The following is a 17,499-nucleotide window of genomic DNA, read 5'->3' as shown; positions in this document are numbered from 1 at the left end:
ACTGAGATGATGACTCTTGGGTTTCATTGGCTGTAAGCCATAATCATCAACATCATCAGAAATAAACACTTGAAATAGATCACTTTGTTTGTAATGACTCTATATAATATATGAGTTTTACTTTTTGTATTGAAGAACTGAAATAAATTAACTTTTTGATGATATTCTTAGTCTCAATACGTGACTTGAAATAATTTGATCTCTTGTACAATACACTTCTATATTGCAGAGTGTTGTTTGGTTAGCATCATCCTATTAGGCTATGCTTCTTGCTTCTGGCTTTTATCTTAGGTAACCCGCCATTGCTGTAGGAGCCAGGCTGTGTAATATATTGCAAGTTCAGTGTCACGCTGATGGTTGTGGAACCAGCAGGGATGAACTCGGAGAGTCAGACCAGCTAGGAAATGATTTACAGAATGGATGGAAGTGGTACGTCTGGTTGACAGGATGGATACTGGAGCTGGCACAGGCAGTGCATGTTCAGGAACACAGGGCGCACTCAGATACAGGATCACAGGTGTTAGTACAGACAGGAGAGAATCGAGGTACAGATGCTGACAAGGCGGATCAGGATTAGGTACAGGGTAAGGTGCCTTAAGTATTTGATGTCTCCCAGCTTTGAGTTGGGGACATTTTCTCGGGAGTGCTGCACACCATGCGCAGTTCCTGGAAAAAGAAGCTGCGGTGGGGACCGAAGCAGCGTGGCTGTCGTGGTGAGTATGTCGGCATCCCTGCCAGGAGGAGGATGATAAATTGTGCAAGGATGCCAGCGCTGCCATTACACTCTGCTCTTAAAACCACTCTATGTTCTACTTGATGACACGTTCTGCTATAAAAAAAAATGGCATTGTCTCAAATTTGCAAAGACTTTCATGAGCATTGTTCATTTGCCGTAGCCTTAAATTATTCACCTTTGTATGGCGCCACTTGAGACACAGGAATTCGGCTTCCATTCAGGTAAGTCAGTATGACTTTAGGAATCCTGTAGTCTCCCAGGCCGTACTTTGTGTTTCCATTCCACTCGAATTCTGATTGTGGAACTACATCACCAATCTGTCCCAGGAAAGATCCATCAAGATCTTTCAACAATGTCTTCCTCTTGGCATCGCAGGTCATATCTACACAGTCAGATGGATTTGCTTTTCTGTAGTGACAAGAAAAAATGTTATGATGAAACATCTACAATACACTCACAGATCTATATTAGGATTTCACTCATAGTAGTGTAAAATTCGGGATGTTTTAACCCAGGAACTCTGGCATCTAATTTCCTATCTGAGAGACCACTACTATACAAGATATGGCCAAAAGTATTGGGGCACTACATGTTATAACCACAGGAACTTTTATGACCTCTCAATCTAAACCCAAAGACATCAATATGGAGTTTGCCCCTCTGCAGCTGTAATAGCTTCCACTCTTTCAAAGAATTTCTTCAAGATTTTGTAGATGTCTGTTGAAATTTTTGCCCTTTCATCCAGAAAAGCATTTGTGAGGTCAGACCCTGATGTTGGAGTAGATGGATGGGCTGATAATCTCTAGATCAGTGTTCCCCAAGTCCAGTCCTCAAGAGCCACCAACAGGTCATGTTTTCAGTATTTCCTTAGTATTTCCCAGGTGATAATTGCTTCACCTGCACAGGCAATAATTCCATCACCTGTGCCATACTAAGGAAATCCTGAACACATGACCTGTTGGTGGCTCTTGAGGACCAGAGTTGGGAAACACTGCTCTAGATCATCCCAAAGGTGTTGGATGGGGCTGAAGTCCAGGTTCTGTGTGGCTAGTCATGTTCTTTCACCCAAGCTACTCCAACCATGTTTTTAATGACCTTGCTTTGTGTACTGGCCACATTCATTGGGAACAGAAAAGGGCCATCACCAAACTGTTTCCACAAAGTTGGAGATAAGAAATTGCCCAAAATGTCTTTTATGCTGAAGTATTAAAATTTTCTCTCACTGATGAGTTGCTAAAGCCAATCCCCTGAAAAACAACCCAATAGCATTATCCCTCCTCCACCAAGCTTTACAGCGGGCACAATTAACTCAGTCAGGTAACGTTCTCCTGGTATTTGATAACTCATCCACTAGAGGCCGGACAGAGAAGTGTGATCTGTCACTGCGCAGAACACCTACGCACCAGAGTCCATTAGTGGCGGCTTCACATCACTCCATCCGACTCTTGGCGTTGTACTTGGTGACATAAGACTGCATGCAGCTACTTGGCTATGAATCTCCCACCGGGGGACAATTTTCAAGCCGATGTTTACACCAGAGGAGGTCTAGACTCTGCAGATATGGAGCCAGCAGAGCGTTGGTAACTTTTCTGCCCCCTGATTCACAGCACTCGGTGACCCCTCTTTGCAACTTTACGTGGACTCCACTTTGCGGCTGATTTGCTGCTGTTCCTTCCACTTCTCAGTGATATCACTCACAGGTGATGGGGAAGATTCAGGAGGAAAGAAATGTCATGATCTAACTTGTTAAACTGGTAGATTCTATTGCAGAACCGCACTGGTATTAGTGAGATCTTTACCACCAGCCATACTGAAACAAGTAGGAATGGGCGAGGTTCAGGGTTCATACCAAACCCTGAACACGGACCTTTTACTTTATGTCTGGTTTCCTGTTTAGGTTCGCCAAACTGATAAAGCTTGTTGAAAGGCCGCAGTGCAGCCAATCAAAAAAAAACTTTTAGACTGTGGGCACTTTCAGAGCCATCACAGCCATGCCAAGTATAAAGGTCGGATCATGAGTGTCCCCATCATTATGCTTTCATTAATGTAGGGATAGGACACAGCTAAAGTGAGTGACTGTGCACTCTGCAAAAAAAATGCTGCGTGTACTCTGCAACCCATAAGCTAGGTTCAGATTGCGTTAGGGGAATCCGTTTAGCGCTAGGCGCTAGCGGATTGCGCTAACACAATGTCTTTTTCGGGGTCGCGTTTAACGTCCCAGCTCTCGCAGATCCCCGATCTGCGAGAGCGGGGAATGGACCTCGGGCGCGCCGCGGACGCTACAAGCAGCATCCGAGGCGCGTCACAAAACACCAGCACATCGCTAGCGCGTGCCGAAAATGGCACGCGCTAGCGATGCGCGTACCCATTGCTGCCAATGGGCGCGCTAATGGACGCGTTACACGGCGTTAATTTCGCCGTGCAACGCTGTTCGTTAGCGCGGTCCCATTAACGCAATCTGAACCTAGCCTAGCTGTGCTAGTACTGTCCTTTAAGACACTATGTGTAGTCTGCACTGCACCGCCTGCATTGGAGGGGCATCCCAACGCAAAGTGGCTGGGACTGGTAGTAGTAAGCCTCGTTGGGGATTGCTCTCTGTATACATAATCAAACTACGAGCTACTGATGATGAAACTTTGGCTCTGTGCATGAAATTTGTAAGCTGCTAATGAAGGGGTACTCTGCCCCATGGTCGGTGGGTGAAATTTATAAGCTGCTAATGTAGGGGTACTCTGCCCCATGCTCAGTGGGTGAAATTTATAAAATGCTAATGTAGGGGTACTCTGCCCCTTGCTCTGTGAGTGAAATTTGTAAGCTGCTAATGTAGGGGTCCTCTGCCTCATACTCTATGGGTGAAATTTGTAAGCTGCTTCTGTATTGGTACTGTACCACATGCTCTGTGGGTGAAATTAGTAAACTGCTTCTGAGGCGGTACTCTGCCCCATGCTCTGTGGGTGGCATTTGTAAGCTGCTAATGTAGGAGTACTCCGTCCTATGCTCTGTGGATAAAATGTATAAGCTGCTAATAAAAGGGTACTATGCCCCATACTCTGTGGGTGAATTTTATAAGCTGCTTCTGAGGGGGTACTCTGCCCATGATCTGTGAGTAAAATTTTTAACTGAACTGGAAGTAGCTAGCACTGTTAAAATTTTATGATATTCATTTACTTCCTACTTTACCATGATTGCTCTGGTGACAGAACCCCTTTAAGTCACTTATTATTATTATTATTATTATTATTATAGCGCCATTTATTCCATGGCGCTTTACAAGTGAGGAGGGGTATACATAATAAAAACAAGTACAATAATCTTAAACAATACAAGTCATAACTGGTACATGAGGAGTGAGGACCCTGCCCGCGAAGGCTCACAATCTACAAGGGATGGGTGAGGATACAGTAGGTGAGGATAGAGCTGGTCATGCAGCGGTTTGGTCAATCAGTGGTTACTGCAGGTTGTAGGCTTGTCGGAAGAGGTGGGTCTTCAGGCTCTTTTTGAAGGTTTCGATGGTAGGCGAGAGTCTGATGTGTTGTGGTAGAGGGTTCCAGAGTAGGGGTGATACGCGAGAGAAATCTTGTGTACGATTGTGGGAAGAGGAGATAAGAGGGGAGTAGAGAAGGAGATCTTGTGAGGATCGGAGGTTGCGTTTAGGTAAGTACCGGGAGACAAGGTCACGGATGTATGGAGGAGACAGGTTGTGGATGGCTTTGTACGTCATGGTTAGGGTTTTGTACTGGAGTCTCTGGGCAATGGGGAGCCAGTGAAGGGATTGACAGAGGGGAGAGGCCGGGGAATAGCGGGGAACCGGTGGATTAGTCGGGCAGCAGAGTTTAGAATAGATTGGAGGGGTGCAAGAGTGTTCAAGGGGAGGCCACAGAGCAGGAGGTTACAGTAGTCAAGGCGAAAGATGATGAGGGCATGGACTAGGGTTTTTGCAGATTCTTGGTTGAGGAATGAACGGATTCGTGAAATATTTTTGAGTTGAAGTCGGCAGGAAGTGGAAAGGGCTTGGATATGTGGTTTGAAGGAGAGATCAGCGTCAAGGATTACCCCGAGGCAGCGAGCTTGTGGGCAGCCATTTACTGTAATGGTAAGGTTTGTTGGGGGGGTCACGTGAGATGGGGGAAAGATGATGAATTCTGTTTTGTCCATGTTAAGTTTGAGAAATCTAGCGGAGAAGAAGGATGAAATAGTGGACAGACATTGAGGGATTCTGATTAGTAGGGAGGTGATATCTGGTGCAGAGATGTAGATCTGTGTGTCATCAGCATAGAGGTGATACTGATCTTCTGTAATGGTGGAGAAGTTGGTTTTGGAGGTGGAGGGCAAACATTTGTTTGCAGGGATATTGTCCTGCTCTCACCCCCCATTTAACTTCTTTTTGCAGCCCACTATCCCTTACTATGAATATTTAACACCCATTTTAAAGCACCGAAGTTAAGGTCCCTATTCCACAGGTTCCGTCATTTCTAGTCACAAGTGTTAGTAAAGGCAGACAGCATAGCGAAAGACCGAATGTTATTCACCAGAAATAATTAAATTGCATTTTATTGCATTGAATAAGTATTTGATCACCTACCAACCAGCAATGATTCTGGCTCTCTGAGACCTGTTAGCTTTTCTTTAAGAAGCCCTCCTACTCTCCACTCATTACCTGTATTAATTGCACCTGTTTGAATTCGTTGCCTGTATAAAAGACACCTGTCAACACACTCAATTAATCACATGCCAACCTCTCCCCATGGCCAAGACCAAAGAGCTGTCTATGGACACCAGGAACAAAATTGTAGACCTGCATTAGGCTGACATGGGTTACAGGACTATAGGCAAGCAGATTGATGAGAAGGCAACCACTGTTTGCTTAATTAGAAAATGGTGTGATGACTGTCAATCTTTATCGGCCTGGGACTCCATGCAAGATCTTAAATTGTGGGGTAAGGATGATTCTGACAAAAGGGCAGTAATCAGCCCAGAACTACATTGGAGGACCTGATCAATGACCTGAAGAGAGCAGGGACCACAGACTCAAACATTACCATTAGTAACACACTAGGCCATCATTTATTAAAATCCTGCAGGGCTCACAAGGCCCCCCTGCTCACACCAGCACATGTCCTGGCCCGATTGAAGTTCGCCAATGATATAATATGGATGCATGGGAGAAGGCCATGTGATCAGATGAGACCAAATAGAACTTTTTAGCATTAACTTCACTCGCCATGCTTGGAGGAAGAAGAAGGATGAGTACAACCCCAAAAACACCGTCCCAACAGTGAAGTGTGATGGGGGAAACATCATACTTTGGGGGTTCTTTTCTGCATGACTGAACCGTATTGAAGGGAGGCTGATGGGGTCATGTATAGCAAGATTTTAGCCAACAACCTCATTCCCTCAGTAAGAGCATTGAAGATGGGTTGTGGTGGGTCTTCCAACATGACAATGACCTGAAACAAGCAGCCAGGGCAGCTAAGAAGTGACTCAGTAATTAGCATTTCAAGGTCCTGGAGTGGTCTAGCCAGTCTCCAGACCTGAACCCAATAGAAAATCTTTGGAGGGAGCTAAAACTCAATGATGCCCAACGACCGCCCTGAAACTTGAAAGATCTGGAGAAGATCTGTATGGAGGAGAGGGGCAAAATCCCTGCTGCAGTGTGTGCAAACTTGTTCAAGAACTACAGGAAACATCTGACCTCTGTAATTGCAAACAAAGGTTTCTGTACCAAATATTAAGTTCTGTTTTTCTACTGTATAAAATACGTATTTAATGCAATAAAATGCAAATTAATTATGCAAAAATCATACAATCTGATTTTCTGGATGGATTTTTTTAAGATTCTATCTCTTACAGTTGAAGTGTACCTACAAGAAAAATTACAGACCTCTCCATTCTTTGTAGGTGGGAAAACTTGCAAAATCGGCAGTGTATCAAATACCGTATATACTCGAGTATAAGCCAACCCGAGTATAAGCCGACCCCCCTAATTTTGCCACAAAAAACTGGGAAAACTTATTGACTCGAGTATAAGCCTAGGGTGGAAAATTCAGCAGCTACCGGTGAATTTCAAAAATAAAAATAGATGCTCCATACTGTTCATTATGGCCCCATAGCTGTGCCATATAGTGCTCTGCACCGTTCATTATTTCCCCATAGATGTACCATAGAAAGCTGTACCATATAGTGCTTGCACCGTTCATTATTGCCCCATAGCTGTGCCATATAGTGCTCTGCACCGTTCATTATTGCCCCATAGCTGTGCCATATAGTGCTCTGCGCCGTTCATTATTGCCCCATAACTGTGCCATATAGTGCTTGCGCCGTTCATTATTGCCCCATAGCTGTGCCATATAGTGCTTGCGCCGTTCATTATTGCCCCATAGCTGCCATATAGTGCTCTGCACCGTTCATTATTGCCCCATAGCTGTGCCATATAGTGCTCTGCACCGTTCATTATTGCCCCATAGCTGCCATATAGTGCTCTGCGCCGTTCATTATTGACCCATAGCTGTGCCATATAAAGCTGTGCCATTGCTGCTGCAATAAAAAAAAAATGCCATACTCACCTCACTGCTTGCAGCTCCCAGCGTCCCGTCTCGGCGTCTCTCCACACTGACTGATCAGGCAGAGGGCGGCGCGCACACTATATGCGTCATCGCGCCCTCTGACCTGAACAGTCACTGCAAGAGGACGCGAAGACAGAGCGGCGCCCGGCGTGTGGAACGCGGACAGGTGAATATTACATACTTACCTGCTCCCGGCGTCCCGCTCCCTCTGCCTGTCACACGGTCTTCGGTGCCGCAGCCTCTTCCTCTATCAGCGGTCACCGGCACCGCTGATTAGAAAAATGAATATGCGGCTCCACCCCTATGGGAGGTGGAGCCGCATATTCATTTCTCTAATCAGCGGTCCCATGTGACCGCTAAACAGGGGAAGAGCTGCAGCACCGAAGACCGTGTGACAGGCAGAGGGAGCGTCAGGATCGCCGGGACTAGGTGAGTATGCCTCAGCGCCCTCTCCCCCTCACCCGCCGACCACCGTGACTCGAGTATAAGCCGAGAGGGGCACTTTCAGCCCAATATTTTGGGCTGAAAATCTCGGCTTATACTCGAGTATATACGGTACTTATTTTCCCCACTGAAGCATTTTCTCTTCCTTGTGTAGCGCCATCCCTTAATTCACAGCATCTTCTTTGGTTATGTACACTACTGTCCCTTAATACATAGCATTCCCTCTTGTTATGTATAGTGCCATCCTTTACTGCATTGCATGTGTGTGTATATATATATATATATATATATATATATATATATATATATATATAAATATTCTCTTAATCTCCTGGCTCTTACTGAAACCTGGATCCAGCAGTCAGACACCACCGCTGCTGCTGCTCTTTCATATGGTGGACTACACTTTTCTCATACCCCAAGATCAGACAACAGAGCAGGTGGAGGCGTTGGTCTGCTCCTTTCACCCAAATGTACTTTCCAAGTTATCCCCCAAGTACCCTCACTTGTCTTCCCTTCTTTTGAGGTCCATGTGGTCAGACTCTACGTCCCCTTCTCCATGCGAGTGGCGGTGGTGTATCGTCCTCCCGGCCCCTCTCATCAGTTCCTGGATCATTTTGCCACCTGGCTTCCACACTTTCTCTCCTGTGACACCCCCACCCTTATCATGGGTGATTTCAACATCCCCATTGCCTCTCCCCTCTCCCCATCTGCTTCTCACCTTTTATCTCTATCCTCCTCTTTCGGCCTCTCGCAGCATACTAACTCTCCAACACATGAAGATGGAAACTCCCTTGACTTGGTCTTCTCCCGGCTTTGCTCAGTGGATGATTTCACAAACTCCCCTCTCCCACTCTCTGACCACAACCTTCTTTCATTCTCTATCAAGAACTGCCATCCCGCTCAGGTCACCCCCACTTTCCACACTTATAGAAGCATACAGGCCATTAACACCCAGAAACTTATGAAGAACTTGCAGTCCTCATTGGCCCCAATCTTCTCCATCTCATGTCCTGATTCTGCTCTAAAGCATTACAATGAAACCCTGCAAAGTGCTCTGGATGAAGCTGCTCCTCCTATACATAAAACAACTCGGCACAGACGGCAACAACCGTGGCACACGCTGCAAACACGTTTCCTGCAGCGGTGCTCCAGGTGCGCAGAACGTCTGTGGAGAAAATCTAATCTACCCGAAGATTTCATCCATTATAAGTTCATACTAAAGACATACAATTCTGCCCTTCACCTCTCCAAACAAACCTACTTCAACACCCTCATCACCTCCCTGTCCAATAACCCTAAACGTCTCTTTGACACGTTCCAGTCCCTACTCAACCCAAGAGAGCAGGCCCCAACCACGGATCTCCATGCTGACGATCTGGCCAATTACTTCAAAGAAAAAATTGACCACATTCGACAGGAAATCATCTCCCAATCTCTTCATACCATGCACTGTCCTCCCTCCCCCACTGCATCTAGTTCACTCTCTGACTTTGAAGCAGTTACAGAAGAAGAAGTAAGCAGGCTCCTTGCATCTTCTCGCCCGACCACTTGCACCAGTGACCCCATTCCGTCACATCTCCTCCAGTCCCTTTCCCCGGCTGTCACCTCTCACCTAACAAAAATATTCAACCTTTCCCTCACTTCCGGTATTTTTCCCTCCTCATTTAAGCATGCCATCATACATCCATTACTTAAAAAACCATCCCTCGATCAAAACTGTGCCGCTAATTATAGACTTGTCTCTAATCTTCCCTTCATCTCTAAACTCCTCGAACGCCTGGTCCACTCCCGTCTTACCCGCTATCTCTCAGATAACTCTCTTCTCGACCCTCTTCAATCTGGCTTCCGCTCTTTACACTCTACTGAAACTGCCCTCACTAAAGTCTCTAATGACCTACTAACAGCTAAATCTAATGGTCACTACTCCATGCTAATTCTCTTGGATCTCTCTGCAGCATTCGATACTGTGGATCATCAGCTCCTCCTCACTATGCTCCGCTCCATCGGCCTCAAGGACACCGTTCTCTCCTGGTTCTCCTCCTATCTCTCTGACCGATCCTTCACTGTATGTTTTGCTGGTTCCTCCTCCTCTCACCTTCCCCTTACTGTTGGGGTTCCTCAAGGATCAGTCCTAGGCCCCCTCCTCTTCTTGTTGTATACTGCCCCTATTGGACAAACAATCAGTAGATTTGGTTTCCAGTACCATCTATATGCTGACGACACCCAATTATACACCTCTTCTCCTGTTGTCACGCCGACCTTTTTAGAAAACACCAGTGATTGTCTTACCGCTGTCTCTAACATCATGTCCTCCCTCTATCTGAAACTAAACCTGTCAAAAACTGAACTCCTAGTGTTCTCTCCCTCTACTAACCTACCTTTGCCTGACATTGCCATCTCCGTGTGCGGTTCCACGATTACTCCAAAGCAACATGCCCGCTGCCTTGGGGTCATCCTTGATTCTGACCTTTCATTCACCCCCCACATTCGATCACTGGCTCGCTCTTCTTACCTGCATCTCAAAAACATTTCTAGAATTCGCACTTTTCTTACTTTCGACTCTGCAAAAACTCTTACTGTTTCACTTATTCATTCTCGTCTGGACTATTGTAACTCTCTACTAATCGGCCTCCCTCTTACCAAACTTTCCCCACTCCAATCTGTCCTGAATGCTGCTGCCAGGATCATACTCCTCACCAACCGTTACACCGATGCCTCTACCTTGTGCCAGTCATTACACTGGCTACCCATCCACTCCAGAATCCAGTACAAAACTACTACCCTCATCCACAAAGCACTCCATGGCTCTGCACCACCCTACATCTCCTCTCTGGTCTCAGTCTACCACCCTTCCCGTGCCCTCCGCTCCGCTAATGACCTCAGGTTAGCATCCTCAATAATCAGAACCTCCCACTCCCGTCTCCAAGACTTTACACGTGCTGCGCCGATTCTTTGGAATGCACTACCTAGGTTAATACGATTAATCCCCAATCCCCACAGTTTTAAGCGTACCCTAAAAACTCACTTGTTCAGACTGGCCTACCGCCTCAATGCATTAACCTAACGATCCCTGTGTGGCCTATTTATATAAAAAAAAACAAAAAAAAAACAGGTTCCTCGCATCATGTTCTCATTCACTTTATGCAGTTAATAGCCCTCTGTGTCTGTACTGCTACATACTTAGGCAGTTAACTGGTTCATGCAGCTTTGCATGAACACCCGAGCCTTACACTATGGCCGGTCCGAATAACTAAAGCAATTGTTACCATCCACCTCTCGTGTCTCCCCTTTTCCTCATAGTTTGTAAGCTTGCGAGCAGGGCCCTCATTCCTCCTGGTATCTGTTTTGAACTGTATTTCTGTTATGCTGTAATGTCTATTGTCTGTACAAGTCCCCTCTATAATTTGTAAAGCGCTGCGGAATATGTTGGCGCTATATAAATAAAAATTATTATTATTAAAATTATTATATATATATATATTAAAATTAAGAGACCACCACATCAAAACCCTGTCATGGGCAGCCTAATCTCCAGATCTGAACCCCAATGAAAACCTCTGGAATGTAATCAAGAGGATGATGGATAGTCACAAGCCATCAAACAAAGAAAAACTGCTTACATTTTTGCGCCAGAAGCAGTGTGAAAGGCTGGTGAAAAGCATGCCAAGATGCATGAAAGCTGTGATTAAAAATCATGGTTATGCCACAAAATATTGATTACTGAACTCTTCCTGAGTTAAAACATTAGTATTGTTTCTAAATGATTATGAACTTGTTTTCTTTGCATTATTTAAGGTCTAAAAGCACTGTTTTTGTTTTTTTAATTTTGACCATTTCTCCTTTTCAGAAAAAAAAATACAAAATGTATTGCTTGGAAATGCGGAAACATGTTGACAGAAGTTTATAGAATAAATGAACAATTTACATTTTACTCAAAAATATACCTATAAAGAGAAAAAGCTCTGAGAAGGTGGTATCACTACTGGCCGCAGTCCCTAATCCTAACAACACAACTAGAAATAGCCGTGGGATGTTCCTGACACTCCCTAGACACCTCGTCACAGCCTAAGATATAACTACCCCTAAAGAAGGAAATAGAAAGCTATCTTGCCTCAGAGAAACCCCTAAAAGGAAAGATAGCCCCACACAAATATTGACTGTGAAAGGAGAGGGAAATGACGAACACAGAAATGAAATTAGAATTCAGCAAAGGGGAGGCCAATACTAAACTAGATAGACAGAGAGCAAAGGATACTGTGCGGTCAGTATTAAAAACTACAAAATCCACGCAGAGTTTACAAAAATGAACTCCACACCGACTCATGGTGTGGAGGGGCAAATCTGCTTTCCCAGAGCTTCCAGCTAGCCTAAATAAGACATAGTGAAAAGCTGGACAAAAGAGACAAAATGCAAAGCAATAGAGTCCAAACAAATGGACAAACAAACTAGCAAAACTTATCTTTTGCAGACAAGGACTGGCCATATGAGAAATCCAAGGGAAGAATCAAATCCAACCAAGAACATTGACAGCAGGCATGGACTAAAGCCCAGAGCAGGTTTAAATAACAAACCCAGGCAAGACGATTAGTGAAGGCAGCTGCTACAGCCACCTAACGGAGCAGCAGTTCCACTCGAAACCACCAGAGGGAGCCCAAGGGCAGAACTCGCAAACATACCATTAGCAACCACAGGAGGGAGCTCCAGAACGGAACTCACAACAGTACCCCCCCACTTGAGGAGGGGTCACCGAACCCTCACCAGAGCTCCCAGGCCGATCAGGATGAGCCAAATGGAAAGCATGAACCAAATCGGGAGCATGAACATCGGAGGCAACAACCCAAGAATTATCCTCCTGGCCATAACCCTTCCACTTGACCAGATACTGAAGCTTCTGCCTCGAAAAACGAGAATCCAAAATCTACTCTACCACATATTCCAATTCCCCCTCAACCAACACCGGAGCAGGAGGATCAACGGAGGGAACCGTAGGTACCACATATCTCTGCAACAAGGATCTATGGAACACATTATGAATGGAAAAGGAAGCTGGAAGGGCCAAACGAAAAGACACTGGATTGATAATTTCAGAAATCTTATAAGGCCCAATAAAGCGAGGCTTGAACTTAGGGGAAGAAACCTTCATAGGAACATGACGAGAAGACAACCAGACCAAATCCCCAACACGAAGCCGGGGACCAACACACCGACGACGGTTAGCAAAACACTGAGCCTTCTCCTGAGACAACGTCAAATTGTCCACCACATGAGTCCAAATTTGCTGCAACCTGTCCACCACGGAATCCACACCAGGACAGTCAGAAGGCTCAAGCTGCCCTGAAGAAAAATGAGGATGAAAACCAAAGATACAAAAAAAATGGCGAAACCAAGGTATCCGAACTAGCCCGATTATTAAGGGCAAACTCGGCCAACGGCAAAAAGGTCACCCAATCATCCTGATCAGCAGACACGAAGCATCTCAAATAGATTTCCAAGGTCTGATTGGTTCGCTCCATTTGGCCATTTGTCTGAGGATGGAATGCAGAAGAAAAAAACAAATCAATGCCCATTCTAGCACAAAAGGACCGCCAAAACCTAGAAACGAACTGGGAACCTCTGTCAGACACAATATTCTCCGGAATACCATGCAAACGAACCACATGCTGAAAAAATAATGGAACCAAATCAGAAGAGGAAGGCAACTTAGGCAACGGCACCAAATGGACCATCTTAGAAAACCGGTCACAAACCACCCAGATGACAGACATCTTCTGTGAAACAGGAAGATCAGAAATAAAATCCATGGAAATATGCGTCCATGGCCTCTCAGGAATAGGCAAAGGCAAAAGCAACCCGCTGGCACGGGAAAAGCAAGGCTTAGCCCGAGCACAGGTCCCACAGGACTGCACAAATGAATGCACATCCCGCGACAAGGAAGGCCACCAAAAGGACCTAGCCACCAAATCTCTGGTACCGAAAATCCCAGGGTGACCAGCCAACACCGAACCATGAACCTCAGAAATTACCCTACTAGTCCATCTATCAGGAACAAACAATTTCTCCACAGGACAGCGGTCAGGTTTATCAGCCTGAAACTCCTGAAGTACCCGCCGTAAATCAGGGGAGATGGCAAAAAGAATCACCCCCTCCTTGAGGATCCCAGCCGGCTCAAGAACTCCTGGAGAATCAGGCAAAAAACTCCTAGAAAGGGCATCAGCCTTCACATTCTTAGATCCAGGAATATACTAGACCACAAAATCAAAACGTGAGAAAAACAAAGACCACCGAGCCTGTCTAGTATTTAACCGCTTAGCAGACTCGAGGTAAATCAGATTCTTGTGATCAGTCAAGACCACCACGCGATGCTTGGCTCCCTCAAGCCAATGTCGCCACTCCTCAAATGCCCACTTCATAGCCAACAACTCCCGATTGCCGACATCATAATTATGCTCAGAAGACGAAAATTTTCTGGAGAAGAAGGCACATGGTTTCATCAAAGAGCCATCAGAATTTCTCTGAGACAAAATGGCCCCGGCCCCAATCTCAGAAGCATCAACCTCAACCTGAAAAGGGAGAGAAACATCTGGCTGACGCAACACAGGGGCAGAAGTAAAACGACGTTTAAGCTCCTGAAAGGCCTCAACAGCCGCAGAGGACCAATTCACCACATCAGCGCCCTTCCTCGTCAAATCGGTCAGAGGCTTCACCACACTAGAAAAATTAGCAATAAAGCGACGATAAAAATTGTCAAAGCCCAAAAATTTCTGAAGGCTCTTTACAGATGTAGGTTGAATCCAATCATGAATGGCCTGGACTTTAACAGGGTCCATTTCAATAGCCGAGGGAGAAAAAATGAAACCCAAAAAAGAAACCCTCTGAACTCCAAAGAGGCACTTAGAGCCCTTCACAAACAACGCATTAGAACGAAGGACCTGAAACACCATCCTAACCTGCTTCACATGAGACTCCCAATCATCGGAGAAAACCAAAATATCATCCAAATACACAATCATAAATTTATCCAGATAATTCCGGAAGATATCATGCATAAAGGACTGAAATACCGATGGAGCATTAGAGAGCCCGAATGGTATCACAAGATATTCAAAATGGCCTTCAGGCGTATTAAATGCTGTTTTCCATTCATCACCTTGTTTAATACGCACAAGATAATACGCCCCTCGGAGGTCGATTTTAGTAAGCCAACTAGCACCCTTAATCCGAGCAAACAAATCAGAAAGCAAAGGTAATGAATACTGGAATTTGAGTGATCTTATTGAGAAGGCGATAATCTATACAGGGTCTCAAGGAGCCATCCTTCTTGGCAACAAAAAAAAATCCCGCTCCCAACGGTGACGAAGACGGGCGAATATGCCCTTTCTCCAAGGACTCCTTTAAATAACTCCGCATAGCAGCATGCTCTGGCACAGACAGATTGAAAAGTCGGCCCTTAGGGAACTTACAGCCAGGAATCAAATTAATGGCACAATCGCAGTCCCTATGAGGAGGCAGGGAACTGGACTTGGGCTCATCAAATACATGCTGGAAATCCGACAAAAACTCAGGAACTTCAGACGAGGGGGACGAGGAAATGGACATCAAAGGAATATCACTATGTATCCCCTGACAACCCCAACCAGTTACAGACATAGATCTCCAATCCAGCACTGGGTTATGTACCTGTAACCATGGAAAACCCAGCACAACAACATCATGCAAATTATGCAACACCAAAAAACGAATATTTTCCTGATGTGCTGGAGCCATGCACATGGTTAACTGTGTCCAGTACTGAGGTTTATTCTTGGCCAATGGCATAGCATCAATCCCCCTTAAGGGAGTAGGACTCTGCAAAGGTTCCAAGGAAAAACCACAGCGCCTGGCAAACTCTAAGTCCATTAAGTTCAGGGCAGCGCCAGAATCCACAAATGCCATAACAGGAAAGGACGACAATGAGCAAATCAGGGTAACAGACAAGAGAAATTTAGGCTGCACAGTACTAATGGTAACAGACCTAGGGACCCTCCTAGTACGCTTAGGGCAATCAGAAATAGCATGAGCTGAATCACCACAGAAAAAACACAGGCCATTCTGACGTCTGAATTTCTGCCTTTCTGCTCTAGTCAAAATCCTATCACATTGCATAGGCTCAGGACTTTGCTCAGAGGACACTGCCATATGGTGCACCGCCTTGCGCTCACGCAAGCGCCGATCAATCTGAATGGCTAGAGACATAGACTCACTCAAACCGGCAGGTGTAGGAAAGCCCACCATAACATCTTTAAGGGTTTCAGAAAGACCTTTTCTGAAAATAGCAGCCAGCGCCTCTTCATTCCATTTAGTGAGCACAGACCATTTTCTAAATTTCTGGCAATATAACTCTGCCGCTTCCTGACCCTGACACAGGGCCAACAGTGTTTTCTCAGCATGCTCTACAGAGTTAGGTTCATCATACAACAATCCGAGCGCCTGAAAAAAATGCATCTACATTCAATAATGCAGGATTCCCTGTTTCAAGAGCAAATGCCCAGTCTTGAGGATCACAACGCAGTAAGGATATGATGATTTTCACTTGCTGAATGGGATCACCAGAAGAACGGGGTTTCAAAGCAAAAAACAATTTGCAGCTATTTTTAAAGTTCAAAAACTTGGATCTGTCCCCAAAAAAACAAATCAGGAGTAGGAATTCTTGGCTCTAGAGCCGGAGTCTGAACAATATAATCTTGGATACTCTGGACTCTTGCAGCAAGTTGATCCACACGAGAAAACAAACCCTGAACCTCCATACCAGAGCATATATCTAACACCACCCAGATATCAAGAGGAAAAAGAAGACAAAACAGAGCACAGAAAAAAAAATGGTTCAGAACTCTTTTTTTTCCTTCTTTTGAGACGCATTCAATTCATTCTTGGCCTGCTGTACTGTTATGACCTGGTAGTTAAGAGGCCACACTGAAATGACCTGGTGGCTAAAACGCAACATGGAACGAGCTCTGAGAATCCTAACAACACAACTAGAAATAGCCGTGGGATGTTCCTGACACTCCCTAGACACCTCGTCACAGCCTAAGATATAACTACCCCTAAAGAAGGAAATAGAAAGCTATCTTGCCTCAGAGAAACCCCCAAAAGGAAAAATAGCCCCACACAAATATTGACTGTGAAAGGAGAGGGAAATGACGAACACAGAAATGAAATTAGAATTCAGCAAAGGGGAGGCCAATACTAAACTAGATAGACAGAGAGCAAAGGATACTGTGCGGTCAGTATTAAAAACTACAAAATCCACGCAGAGTTTACAAAAATGAACTCCACACCGACTCACGGTGTGGAGGGGCAAATCTGCTTTCCCAGAGCTTCCAGCTAGCCTAAATAAGACATAGTGAAAAGCTGGACAAAAGAGACAAAATGCAAAGCAATAGAGTCCAAACAAATGGACAAACAAACTAGCAAAACTTATCTTTTGCAGACAAGGACTGGCCATATGAGAAATCCAAGGGAAGAATCAAATCCAACCAAGAACATTGACAGCAGGCATGGACTAAAGCCCAGAGCAGGTTTAAATAACAAACCCAGGCAAGACGATTAGTGAAGGCAGCTGCTACAGCCACCTAACGGAGCAGCAGTTCCACTCGAAACCACCAGAGGGAGCCCAAGGGCAGAACTCGCAAACATACCATTAGCAACCACAGGAGGGAACTCCAGAACGGAACTCACAACAACTGACACTTTGGGCACAATTTGGCCACTTTCACT

General features: G+C 45.3%; 1 protein-coding gene across 1 annotated transcript in view; it reads right to left on the bottom strand.

Annotated features, from left to right (window-relative positions):
- The window catches only part of PKHD1L1 (PKHD1 like 1), a 262,674-nt gene that overhangs the window by 36,941 nt on the left and 208,234 nt on the right, over positions 1–17,499 (bottom strand). The window contains exon 69 of the mRNA XM_069731788.1: positions 912–1,144. Coding sequence (XP_069587889.1) covers positions 912–1,144 — 233 coding nt within the window. The remainder of the gene's footprint in view (positions 1–911; positions 1,145–17,499) is intronic.

Source organism: Ranitomeya imitator, chromosome 6 (genome assembly GCF_032444005.1).
Source record: "Ranitomeya imitator isolate aRanImi1 chromosome 6, aRanImi1.pri, whole genome shotgun sequence".
NCBI lineage: Eukaryota > Metazoa > Chordata > Amphibia > Anura > Dendrobatidae > Ranitomeya > Ranitomeya imitator.
The sequence above is the reverse complement of the archived record's forward strand: the minus strand, read 5'-3'. Positions and strand labels throughout refer to the sequence as shown.